Source organism: Calonectris borealis, chromosome 2 (genome assembly GCF_964195595.1).
Source record: "Calonectris borealis chromosome 2, bCalBor7.hap1.2, whole genome shotgun sequence".
Classification (NCBI taxonomy): Eukaryota; Metazoa; Chordata; class Aves; order Procellariiformes; family Procellariidae; genus Calonectris; species Calonectris borealis.
Window position 1 is genome coordinate 52,700,043 of NC_134313.1, and position 14,108 is coordinate 52,714,150.

Below are 14,108 nucleotides of genomic sequence, written 5' to 3' on the forward strand. Positions count from 1 at the left end.
GAAGGTGGTCACTATTATGTTAAAACCAGGTTCTTGCTTGGCATGGGCAGGGAAAGAACAAGGGTAGGGAAAGTATAAGGATATTCTTCCTGGGCATGGAGCCTTCCCGTATACAGACCAATTCAAAAGTTCATGCCCACCTTCCCTGCTCACGATCCTCTTGGCACACCAACCACACCAAAAATGACCAGACATAAGTCTATCCGTTCTACTCCCTAGCTCCTTTTCACTAGTAACTAAACTGGTGTGGTGCAAGGAAGATCAGAGGCTGTATGGAAGCAGGGAGAAAGCAGTGCTGCCCACGAAGCAAACACCTCCCAGGTTCCTGCCTCCGGCAATGTACTTCTGCACTGCACCTATACCTCACCTGTACCTCACCCTTAGGGGCTGGCCCCAATGGCATTCAGAAAACAAGTGACAGTTGAACTTCAAAGCCATAAATCTTTTCTCATAGCAATTGCACCATCAAGACTGATGGGACTAATCTGAAGAGCAAAGGGTTTGCAGGACAATGTCTCAAATCATGTTCCAGTGGTTTGAGGTGTAAGTATTCATGCAGGGACAGGATTAACCAGTGAATTTATCAACCATGTAACCACCAGAGAAAAAAAAATCACCTCTCCCAAAGCAGATCCCAAAAGGAATATTGAGTTATTGCTGTTTAAACAACAGTTGCTAGAGGCCCCTTTGCCTTCTTTACATGTGGGATAAATGGAAAAAAAAAAAAACAAAACAGATTATTAATATTATCAACAGCTTTTAATACTGACTTCAGTGTGAGCAGGGACTGAATTTAGAATAGGCACTTGAAATTTTTCAGATACATTTTTAAAAGGGTGAATATGTTCCCTGAACAACAGGGAGCCAATATACACAGCTTCTGAAGAAACCAGGGCCTGAAATACATTAAGTATTTCAGTAAATAAGTAAAATATAAGCCCTAATGCATAGAAATTTTATTTATTGAAAGTCTCTTTTTGGAGAGCAAAATGAACCACTCATTTGAAAAATATATCCAAATGCATTTAAAAAAAATCCATGCAGCTTTTTGGTTTTCTATTTATGCTGTCTTTAAAACAACACATCTGGAGTACGTGGGCACTTTGTTTTTGAAGCAGCATTCATGGTACTGAGAAATTGATTCCATACCAAGATAAAGCTCTAGGCACTTTCAGGTGCTTAGGAGTTCAGGCTGACTGTTTTCGAGTGAACAAGGATTTAAAAGAAACTTCTCACACATGCTTTGGTTAGCAAACTACTCAGAGATCTAAGAAGATTAGCTTTCTTATTACTTTTATATTAAGTAATTTAGAAGTTGGTATCAAGTTAGTTCATTTAAAAACAGAGGGAAAGAAGGAAGCAAGCGAGGAAGGGAAAATGAACAAATTACCTGTCTCAGGTGAAAATCCCTTTGAACTTGTTGCTGCTGACTCTTCTGAAGGTGAGGATAGGACAGCCTCTGTTGCATACCTCCTGCTAAACAACGCCCCAGGGCTACTAACGTGACAACCAGCCATCCTACATTCCTCGGCCTCTGCGCTCCAGCCATCATTTTACTTTAGCTCCACTGCAAAGATACGCTGCTATCCTTTCGGCGCTCGCCCGTTCTCTTTTACTCTCCCTTCTTCTCCAGATTCTGACTCAGATTAATGAGGCTCTGTGCTGTGATGGGCCCCACCTTTAAACTTTATACGTGAGTCAAGTTGTACAGCACGCATTACCGTTCCTGAGGTTAACAAGTAACCCCGCAGTTCCTGTAGCTCAATATATACCTAAGTCGGGGTGTGGCAGGCATCACCTCCTCCCCACCTAAGGCAGCCAGACAGCTCTAGGTGATTAGAGCAGTAAATCACTGCCTGAGTAATGCTGCATAAACATACGGGGCTTACGAACTACCCAGGTGAGTGTCTTGATCACTTCCTTTGGCTATGTATTTCCACTAGGTTATATAAAAAAACCCAATACCTTAGTTTATGAAGGCAGTATGTTGAAAGCAATGGGATGGTAGTAGGAATTTCAGTCGACGCTCATCAATTTGCGTGTGGCACAGAACATCAATGTGTGAAAAAATAAGTTTCTAGAAATACTTCCAAAATGGTATTCGACAGATGTTGAAGAGCTGCCCTGAGCAGTGGATGCACACACGAGACATAAGCCAACCGTAGATGTTGTTTTGTTCAGTCTCTCTGCAGCTGCTCTGGTCTAGATATTATTGTTTCACTCTCATTTCAAAAACATTTGCAAGGTTAGTACAGCACTTGCTGCTTTATGGTAACCCTCAACCACTTTCTGAGAGAATAATTCCTCATATTTTGTGCACTTTGTACACCGCTTATCTCTCCGGTACTTTATTCTGCTGCCTTGGGTGCTTACACATGGGAACAGTCAAGCTCTAAGCTAAGCGAAGTGACAACCAGAAGAATTACAGCTACAGGAACAGCATCAGGGACAGGATATACAACTGCAGCTAGGATTTCACCATTCTTCAGGTAACAGTATTACTTTGCAATGTTTACATTATCTTTCATAAGAGTATCTCCAAATATTTTTTTCAAGTATTTTAACTTCAGCTTTCAAATATTTTCCTATAAAAACCGAAAAAGTGTTAGTCACTCTGTGAAAATCGGAAAGGATCCAGAATCGTCTAGGTTCAGGTTACTTCCCTTGGACCTTGTCATGCCTTTCCTTGATAAAATAAGGAAACTTGTCCACGTGTAGGGTCTCACAGACTTTGATCAAGTCAACTCTGACCCTTCCCTCCATTAAAGTAAGTATCGACAGAGATTATTCAGCCTCTCGTAGGCCATCACAGAAGAATCCCTCATGATAGTGCCTTACACATGTAAAATGACATTCACAGTTCCGCAAAAGCAGCCATGAGTTGAATAACCCTATAGTGCTTCTTAGGCAGTGAAAGTATTTGAGCCATTGAAAGTGCACAGGCTTACAAGAAGCACGTTTAATTACTTTAATAACTAGCCTGTTCCTCCAACTAAAGCATGTGTAGCTGTAGGCAAGACAGAAGACAATGGTACAGTATGGAGGCAAACGCTTCCTACCTGACATGAGTCACCAGCGTACTCCGGAGGGCAGGAGCATGTCTCCACACTGTATGCAATGCTGCCGCTTCCTCCGCTGGTGGCTTCTTCCAGCCCAACCTCACCAAGGGTTAATCGCTGAGTCTCCGTGAAGTAAAGGCCTCTGATGTGTAAGCCGTCTAGTCTAGACAGGATTATCATCAGTTCTTCTCTGGATACAGGGTTATTGCTGCTGGCGTGCCTGAAGTTTCCCTGCACATTAAGGGTACAAAATGAGCACAGCCCAGCTGCTTCTTAAAAAGAGTATCTGCAAAGAAGACAGGATGACAGAAAAAGGGAAAAAAAACCCCATAGAACAGACCCCTGTAGTGCCAATTCGTGTGGGGTGAAATAGAGGTCAGGAAAATAAATATAATGAATGTAAACACAGGATAGGTGGAAAAAGGAATAATGAGCATAAAAAGGGATGTACCCTTTACTTTGCAAGGTACATATGGCTTTGAGGTATTGAAAAGTGAAGAAGCATATAGGTTCTTCTTCAGTCATCCAAATTTCTTTGAGGTATCGCCCACCAAACCATAATGGGATGGAGGAAAATGCTTTTATTTTTAAGAGTAAGCAAAGTCCTAGAAATCCAATCTTTGAGGGCTGCCTTCACATGCTTTCTTGCTGCTAATAGACACAGCATTACTGAAAATGGAATCTGGCTTGAAGAAACATCTATTTTGCCTATATATGAGACAGAAATAAATAACTCAGTTTGACCCTCTGAGCACAGATTTAAGGTAGGAATAATCCCTGCTAAGTTCAGCTGCCTGAATGTTGGACACCCATTCTAAACGAGGTAGCTAGACACCAAGGAAAACAGATAACAGTTCATTCCACCCCTATTAAGTACAGTCTGGGGCTGCGATGAATCATCTTCCCTTGTGATTCAGTATTACTCCACTGGCCCTGGAGGAAGTGCTAAGGGCTAAATTGGACAAGATGCCTACCTTAGAGGTGCTAAAATTAGGTGGCATGAACCAGAACCTAGGTTCAATGTGGCAGTAAAGAGAGAGAAAAAATGTTGTTTATATTTAAGGTCTACAGTATTTAAGGTTATATTCATTAACATTATCGAGTATTTGGTATTTCTGCACATATTACCTGTGTATTTCTTATGTGCCACTGGGAAGAAAAGGGAAGGCCATTCCATTTTCATTTCTTACCTCAACTAGCTGCACACGGCCATAATATTGACGGTCAGGCAGTGGGTTGTTGGGATCCATATAAACAACTTTCATTTGCTGGCCCTGTGTGAGAATGAGGATATAACATTGCCGTTTCACTACTTTTTATGGTAAAGTGTTCAGATGCAAAAAAATTTGGTGAAGCACATTAATCCTGTTCTTTGGGGGATAAAAACCAAGTAATACTAGGAAAACTGTACGTGATTTTGTCAGCAAAGTGGCATAGCAAGCCCTGTGTTCTAGTGTCAGCAGGGTTTTCACTGCTTTTGCCTATTAACAACCTTGCTTTTAAATAAAACACCAAGAAAATTAAATTAATGCTGACCAATTTTCACAGGAACTAGTTATTACTTTTGCGTAAAAATGTTTTTGCATTTTCAAAGACTCTCCTTTGCATCCTGGTGCACAAACAACTTTGGATACTACTGTAGTAGATACTACTTTGAGGCATGTTTCTCAATAAGAATTCTAGAATACTGAATTAGTATTTCTGATGGCCTGAAGAAAAAAACCACCCACTAGGGAATTTCAACAAACAGTAAAAGATTTCAATTTTGGCTCTAAAGTGGTTAAATTAAAAAGCTGTTAACCTAAAATGCATTTTTACTTCAGTCCCTTGAAGCCTTATAATTATGCTTAATTTTATGCTGAAGAAAATTCTCACAGAAAATGAGATTAATTACACATGGAATCCAGGGCATACTTTGCAAAGTCGAGGCTATACTTGTTGACAGGTGTGCAAGGCATTAATTAATTTTTTTCCACAGGTGCATTTTATAGAGAAAATTCTGTTTTATCTTTTTATTTGCTCTCAAGTCAGTTATGCTTAATAATATGTTACTTTGGCAACAGAGATAGGTGCGTTGATGGCTTTGAGCAAAATGCAGTAAAACCACTTTTATAGAAATGCAGCAAGTTGCTATAAAAGTTAAGCACACTATAGGAGCAAAATTTGTCATAGTTGTCAGGTAACAGAAAAAAATCATGGTATTGTCATTGCTTGAAAGAAAAAAAAAAATTTCAAAACTTACTGTTAGTTGTATATCAGGTCTCTTATCCAGAAGAACCATGCCCTCGCTAGGTAAGCCAAAAGATTTCACTTGGTAACTTAGGAAGCCACCGTACGAAGAAAGCTATAACAAAATGCACAAGACCAGAGATACTTTACTGCACTATTGCTTGATATTAATATAACTTTGTATTCAAGTTTACCCCATTTTCCAGCATTGTAAAGAATGTATTTACTCTTTGTTTTTTAGTCCAAATATGAAAATATGTGTTGCTTGGAAGAAATTACTTTTCATTTTACTTTCTGTATCTGACATCACTTTTTGTGCAGTACCTGTTACTGTTCTCTGGAAGGCTACCTGCATTGTTTTTTTTTTTCATACCTAAAATCACACCATCTGTGGTCATGGAGAAATCATGTGTTCACATTCCCCAGACTCTACAGAACAGATTTGGCTCATCAAGAGCAGATGTCAGACTGACAATGAAAGCGGCAGTGAACCCCATGAACAGCCATGGATAAAAAGGAGAAGTCAGACTAAGCATGTTTAAAGATGGCTTTCATAGGCCAGCATTTTCGAACCTTACTACAAACGTGAATCTATCAGGAAATCTTTGCTCCACTTTCTGGAGGACAGGACTTCTACTGATATCAGCTGGTATCAGCTCTGTTGTAAACAGACCGTGGCTGTAGGTTGAGTGTACGAAACCACACTTCTTTTGGCTCCACTATAGGTGACCACAGGCGGCCTCAAACCCAGCCAAATACATACGCCGCTGCCCAAAACAAAGACTTAGGCAAGTATGTTTGAACCATCTGACAAACAACTTCCCTGGGTTGTGTATGAGTGAGTCAGTTCAAAATATACAGAGAGGAAAAGAAGCTCCAGGCACAGCCTAGGCAGTTTTTGTTCCAAGAAGAGCCTAGAAGGAAGGTTTGTGGATACTACTTTGCCACAGATGTACTACTTTGGTTTGCACCTCTTGCTGTTTGCCTGTATAGCTTATGCTTGGTTTTGACATGGGAGGAAGAACCGCTTTGTCAGGTTTTGGCGTTCTGCGGGTAAGCACCAGCCTTCGCTCTACCCCTTTCCATATACTTTGACGAATTACAAACAAAACACAGACATCTCAGTACTAAATTTGTTCCTTGGACACAGGGCCGTAATTAACGTTATTGTCTTCAGCCAACTGCATTTTCAAAAGCATCATTTGGAACATTGGCTATATTTTACCAACACAATCAAAACAACCCTGTATAAATAATTTTTTTCAAAAATATAAGACAATGCAAATTAGAGCTAATTTCCTGTTTAACACACATTTTAGGACTGCACCATATGACAGGCTGTTATGTTACTGCTTTTTAATTTTTATTTTAACAGAAAAATATTGATGTTATAAACAACCCTCTGTATTCTATATATACAGTATTTATTTTCTAACATTAAGAGTGGTCTATTAAATAGAATGTTAAAATACACAGGAGCAGAAAATGGGGACAATGTGATCTGAATTTCTCAATGACTGTTAGTTTCTGCACTGCTATAGATTTTATATTTTATTCCCTTTTAACTGTGTAAACAAAAGATAGGAGAGAGGAAAGGAAATATACTCTGCTAAATATTAATGTTCCAGTGGAACTAGTTAAAAGGTTTAAGATAATGGAAACCAGTATTTATACCTTCATCATGATGAAAAATGTCTGGAGTGATCTTGCTCACATTTTCCGAAAGAGGTGCTATCACCAAAACCGACATTTTCAGAATACAATAAAGTAAATCATTGGTAAATTTATGAGCTTGTAAAACTAAGCGTCAAGATACCATTTTGGGGGGGACTTTCACTACTGCAGTATAAATATACACTAAAATATACACGTACACACAGTCTACGGTAAAAGCAGGTCCAAAAATAGAACTATTTGTTTACAGTGTTGTCATTGTAAATAAAAGCAAGTCACAGCATGCCTAGTTAGATACTGTGACATGCAACATAAAACTCATAGCACTGTTCTTAATAGCTGTGTTTAAAAAGGGTTATTGCCTGCTTTATATTTTGTTATGGGAACAACAAAAGTCCTCCTGGTTTAACACTGTAGTAGATAAAGTATGCTTTATCATAAAATTTCTTTGAAAAATAATTTGTAGACATTGAAACAAGAACCTCTACAACACTAACAAAAAGCACCCTAATTAAACGTGTTGTTCAACTGAAAGCTATTTACCTCTGAGCATAGGAGAGCAGGGTGAAAAATACTGCTCAGGTCCTTAAAATGGGGACTAAGAGGAACTGCAAAAATTGTACCATCTTTAATGGTCTTGTGCCTATCCCATTTGTTTTCACTTGCGTGACAGCAGGATTGCATGTGAAAAGCCTGTGTGCCCTACAGCTGGCTAGCAACTATCGGCACTGTCAGAGTGGCAAACAGGGGGAACCTGGGGCTCTGGGCCTGCAGGGCACCACTGGCGAAGTTCCCCTGGTCAGTGTAACCCCCAGGCTGGAACACTGATAGGTGTTAACCGTGAGCAAGGGGCTGCCCCCGTGCATGAGTAGAAAGAGCAGGCAAGCAGTTCAGAGAACACAAAGGTTAGAAAACCAGGTGTTGCTCTTCCCAAGCAACATATCGAAAGCAAAAGGTTGGGTTTTTTGCGTGCCACTGAGCACGTAATCACCTTTTATTCTTTTGGAAATCTGCCCAGGAGGTACTCCAGGGAGTCTAAAGGATATTCAGGCACATTGGCAAGCTCTACGTGTTCTGGGTTCCAGAAAAGCAGCTGAAGGTACCAGCTCCCTGAACCATAGCTCCTGACCATGCTATTCACATAAAGACCTCCCTGGCACCCCGCAAGATGATTAATTCTGTATTATTGGTTATAATTTTAACATTGTACTTGAAAGTCAAATGCTGTGATTCCTATCATGTCAGAGAAGAGAGATAAGAATCTCGTGAGGGAAGAGACATGTATCTATCTAAGAAAAACAAGGAGACTGTTTATCAATGATGCTGGCAAAAAATGAATATGTGTTACTAAAACAGATGAGCCAGGTGTCATTTACCTTCTCTCCCAGGTAAGATGGTGGTGCTTTCCAGTACAAATTATGCACTGAAGCAGGCAATTCTTGAACATCAGCCACTACACTATTACTGACTGGGTTGAAAGTGACTGGAATGTCAATATTTTCATCCACTGCCTCCAAGCGCCAGTTCCTCATGTCCACAAACTAATGAAAATACATAAAGGAAATAAAAGCTTGTTTAATCCTTTATTAGACTTTACCAGCACCAAGTAATGAGGAGAAATTGTTTAGCCTCTGTAATTCCCCAAGCATGAAATTCAACCCCTTCAGAGCCAGCCTAAAATCTTTGCCCAATGGAGGTCGCAAGGACCTCAAAAGAGAGCGTAAAAGTCTATGTCTAAGCCTAAACTAAAGTCCTCATCCATCATTCTAAGGTCTCTGCTTCTCTCTTTTCTTTCTCTTGTGTTGTTTCAGGCAGTTGTTCCTTCTTTTTCAGTCTTCAGCCATCTTACCATTCAATTATGCTACTAAAAATGTATTTTCTCCTTCTTTTCTCACCCTTGATGTCATATCTTTTTTTATAGGGAGGGAAGAAAGACAATTTTTACCACCTCTGTGGAATCTGTCACACATTTCTTGGGTTTTAAAATGCACCTATGATATAGACATGTAAAATGACACGTGCTTATCAAAGCATCTCAAAAGAGACCATTGACTTTAATGATGAACTAGTGTCTGAAGATAAAGCAGTAGAAGGCCTGCTCAACTTCAGCCCAACTAGCAATTTGTAAACAAACACCTGAAAACGGCCATTTCTGCTGAAAGGTACTTTCAGACCACCTAGGTCTTAACAAGGCTGCACTAAATCTGCATGATTGCTTGCAGCATATTTCTCATCCTCAGAAACTATTAAAATATATTTCCAACTTTGGAAGAAATCTGACATGTCCTTAATGGAATAAATGCAGGTTCATGAGAGCAAAGAAAAAAAATATTGAATACACCTTGGTTCTACGACGATTTGTGCTGCGACAGTTGCTGGTTGCCCCAAAACAAAAGCAAGAGGTGCATCCCTTGGGATTAGAAGGGTCCAGATAAAAGGATCCTGGTCGGCAAATATCACATTCTGCACCTCCAACATTCTCCTGTTAAGGCATAGTTGAAAGAAATCTCAGAGTTTTCCTTTTGGTTTTGGTGAGGCCCCCAAAACCTTGTGCACATAAAACAAATCTTCTGAAAGAATATTTATTTAAATGTATGGAAACATGAATGAAAATATGTGATTCTGGATACACCATATTCCAAATGCAAATAAAACTGACTTCTTGGAGACTATTTTAGTTACAAGCTGTCTTTCCAGTTTATAAAGTGAACCACTGAGTAATAAATATTAGTCAGAGACAGCTGGTAACTTCCCTGCCAAAACCCTCCTGCTGGCTTTTCCAAACCTACAATATAAAAGGTCACTTGTGAAAGTTCACATTTATCACATTTAATTATGGAGATCAGAACAAAAGAAAATTTCCTGGATATAATGATGTGGTAAAATGTCAACTGACATAATATGGCTAAAAAAAACATGGGACCTGGTTAACATCCAAAAGTCGAGATGCAGATGCATAAAGCGGATCTGTGCAGGGTACAGACTGCTTCAGTGAATCAATGGACACCTACTCCGTAGCACTGTAACACCCTGCAAAGCCTAAGATGCCTGTAAAACTGACAGATATTGAAAATGGCATTTAACTGCTACCATGATAATCTGTGCACATACTGCAAGGTGTGATGGTTTTGTTCAGCCGCATTTAATTCTTACTGAAAACTTAATGATAAACTCACTTCATTCACCCCATTAAATACAAAATAGTCACTGATGTGCAAACGATGCTTGTGAATGCAGAAGTAATTTGATTTATCTGACCTTACAGAGACAAATTCCTGTTTGGGGATCGCAAACATCTGGTTCTGTTCCATCTCTGTTACAGTTACACGGCACGCAGTTTGGGAAACCGTAAGTACCGGGAGCACACTGATCACACTGCCGTCCTTTTATTCCTGGTTTGCATCTTTATCAACAAACAAACACAGAAGAGGGAGTCAATAGGGGAGGCGGGAATGGAGTGAGGAAGGGGAGATTAAAACAAAAGGCACGTGGATCTTTGAAGTGATTGCATGGCTATGACACAACTTTGTGACTTCCATGGAGAAACAGCAGGTTAGTATTGTTCTCAGATTCAAATGGTGAGATGTTTTATATGGCCATGGAACTGATTAGGAATGGATTTGATTTTGAAGGACATAAATGCTCACAATGGAATTAGACTTCTGCAGCTATTCAGTGCTTGCAGTGCAGAACTACTCTCTCTATACACCAAAGTGAAACATGGATTTTGTACGCAGATAAGTGGAGCTGGAAGAAGATTTATAGCTGGAGGATGCCACTGGGCATTTCTCAAGGCACTCACCTGCTAACAAAAAGGTGGAGAATCCCAGGCATATGAATAATTATGGGGACTTCAACCTGCCACAAGGCTTAGGTTAGGTTACAACTGTTCACAAAGGATAAAATCCACTTTGCTCACAGTGAAGGCTGAATGCCTTGGATTCACTTAGGTGAAGTACTGAAGATGCAAAAACCAACACCAAACTATGAATAAGGCTTGAGATAAGAGAGAACATCTTTCAGTGGCAGCAGCTGCTTCATCCTACCTTTACAACAAACTTGCACAAACTGATAAAACTAGCGAAAATGTAGGTCTGATGATCCCTTTGCTTCTGTCTACGCTGGAATGTCTGTACCAGCCCAAAGGAGGTTTCAGGACAGTAAAGATCCATTGATGAAGAATGTCTGCCACCACCACCATCCACATCTTTACATTGTGATAAGATAATTTTTAAAAGTCTCAGCAAGTTGGTGGAGCCTCCTTTGGCTTTCAGCACCAAATTTATATGTGCACTAACACTATAAATTTAATGGAAATAAAGAGTTAAATTATGCAGACAAGGTACACTGCACTTCATGTAATATATGAAAGCAATTACTCAATTCACCAAACAATGGGCGAGGTTTCTCAGAGTCTCTCTGAATGCATTACCCGCCGCCGCCCCCCCCCCCGCAAATAACAGGAGCTGGATGGGGACTTTGAACTTCATGTAATCCACAGAGGGAAAGGTATTAATCAGAATATAGTGGTTAACTACATACTTCAGTAAGCAGTCCAAAAGTATTTGCTAAATGTCAAGTTTTGCTTCAGAATTTTTTACCAATAAGCTGTTGTTTTTTTGATATTACCAATTAGGCCGCACGTGAAAAATATCACCGTTATAATCAGGCAATACAGCTTCTCACTGAAATGGAAAAATCTGACTATTTCTGAACAAATTATCCTCAGTTTTACTCGAGTAGAAATATCCTAAGCCCTTTCTTTGAAGTTTTAGGTTTTAGTTGACTGAAGTATTTATTGTATTTATTTTTGCATAGTATTTATTTTTATTTTATTTTGTAGTGTATGGGAAAAATGAAAGCAGAGACTAATGAGATTGAGAGTGCATCAGGAGATACAGAATATGCTACACTTTAACACTGAACCCCAACTTCCACATACGAAAATTCTTGATTTGCCCCTGGGATAAGACAATTACTCACTTCATATGAAAAGGACAGACTTAGGAAAATAATTTAAATTCAGGAAATAATATGAGTGTTCTCTGAAAATGAGTATTCTCTGTCGTATTTACAGGACTAATGGCAGAGCAGGAAGGATCATATTTCTCTTTGTTAGGACCCTGCAAAAACAGAGCCAAACCAATCAAACTGAACTAATCCTGGCCTTACACAACCTACTGGCTATCAAGTATTTGCACTTGCTATTTAAAGACCTGATCTCCCCAAGGAAATAACAGAAATGTTCAACTATACTAATACTCACAGCATCTGAATTTAAGATAATTCCCTAGGAATGTGGCTATATGCTATACATATTTTAGAGAATATAAATAAGAGAATAAAACTAAAGAATTTATTTTTCTTTCAGTACGCTGAGTTACAGAAAAATAAGCGTATGTCATACAGAAGGCATAATTTTCAGGGCAATTATCACCTATGGCTCCAACTGAACAGTATTTTCCAAACAGACAGTACCTATCATCAAAGTTTCTCAAAACTCACTGCAAACATTCAAGCTTTACAGTACTTAAAAACACCACTGGACTGAAACCCAGACATCAGACTGTGGAAAGTCAACTGCAAATTTTTAAGAATTTGGGAGATAATGTACACCATGACAAATGATGTACATGTCCAGAAGTCAGAAGCTCTGATCTGAGGTCCTCTATGAGATGGATAGAGATTCGGGGACTTACCATGAGTGACATGGCATGTCACTGGCAAACAGAATGCAAGCCCAGGAATCCCGAATCCCACCATTAGTTACCTGCACAAACCATGATTCCACTAAAACATTGCGGGTATCCCTCAAACAGCCGAGTCCTCACTATCACCAAGCACTGCTTAAATCCCTATTCATCATCATCGAAGTCTCCCATATCCCCTCCAAATACCTGAAAAGAAGGGTGAGGCAAACCACTCATGCACCGTTTATAATGCACATAACCCAAACTTACTTGCATTGCCCATTGGTTTTTTCGCATTCTGGGCTTGCCACATTAACGACTCCTTTTTTTGAACAGTTGCAGCTCTCGCAGCCAGCAAGAGGGTGATAGCTGAAGTAATGTTTCTCGCACACTTCGCACTTTGGTTTCACAGTTTGCGGAGGGCAAATGCATTTACCAGTCACGTCATCACAGAGACGCTGCCCACAGTTGCATACTAGGTCAAAGAAAATGTTCTACAAATTAATCACATCTCAACTTACAATGATCAACTCTTATCGAACTGGTATATGAAACAAACACACACAAACACTTCACCACAGGCATTATTATCACTTCCCAAAACTGCCAAGCATTAAACAATGAATAGTTTTGGTGTTAAGGGCACCGCTTTTACAAAGTAATGTTAATAAACGTATAATATCTGGGAAAGCAGCTGAAGACTGTTGGTGTAATCTATAAATCTGTTGATGTTATTAAGAATAACATCAGAAAAAGAGGAATTAAGAATGCTGACTCTGATTATGTATGGAAAATCTTGAAGGTATGAACTGGAATACAACAGTAATAACTTAGAAACGATTAGCAGTCAGTGCAGAAAAATCCATTTGACTGAAAGAGTGGCAATATGGATTTTAACCAGTAAAACTGTAATCCCACCACACCTGATCAGACAACGCATGTGAAGGCACACTTCGTTGTGAACTAGGTGTACTTAAAGGGAATGGGGTTACTTCCGTGTTCTAATGAAAGCTATGCTATGCTAAATCTAAGATGGCTCAACCGGCCTCTCATAGGATCAAGCCCTATAAAGAAACATGAAGCTGTGGTACCTATGCAGTAAAGTCAGAGAATTAAATAAAAGGTCAGGTCAGGTGCTGAGTAAGTCTGAGCACGTACTTACACTTGCAGAATGGAAATCCATAGTAGCCAGTTTGGCATCGGCTGCACTGACGACCGATGACGTGAGGTCTGCAAATACACTGTCCTCCCAGGGGGCTGCAAGTAGGGCTCGTGGCACCTGCGCTATGGCAATTACATGGCAGGGCTCCGTTGTTGTAGAAAGCCACTAGTGACCTTACAGAGTCCTTACAGAAGGCCGATGATCCTTCTGGGCTATTTGAATTGAAATATAAATCATGTAAGTACTGGCACTTGGGAATTGTTATGAGCGTGCTTTGCAGTGGTTCAGTAAATT

The 14,108-nt window shown here is 39.7% G+C and overlaps 1 protein-coding gene across 1 annotated transcript in view; it reads right to left on the reverse strand.

Moving 5' to 3' along the window:
* LAMA3 (laminin subunit alpha 3) overlaps positions 1–14,108 on the reverse strand; it is a 120,482-nt gene that overhangs the window by 40,241 nt on the left and 66,133 nt on the right. The window contains exons 31-38 of the mRNA XM_075141977.1: positions 13,815–14,026; positions 12,923–13,127; positions 10,221–10,365; positions 9,304–9,444; positions 8,339–8,503; positions 5,302–5,403; positions 4,250–4,333; positions 3,060–3,290 (exon numbers count right to left, since the gene is read on the reverse strand). Of these exons, the coding sequence (XP_074998078.1) occupies positions 3,060–3,290; positions 4,250–4,333; positions 5,302–5,403; positions 8,339–8,503; positions 9,304–9,444; positions 10,221–10,365; positions 12,923–13,127; positions 13,815–14,026 (1,285 nt within the window). The remainder of the gene's footprint in view (positions 1–3,059; positions 3,291–4,249; positions 4,334–5,301; positions 5,404–8,338; positions 8,504–9,303; positions 9,445–10,220; positions 10,366–12,922; positions 13,128–13,814; positions 14,027–14,108) is intronic.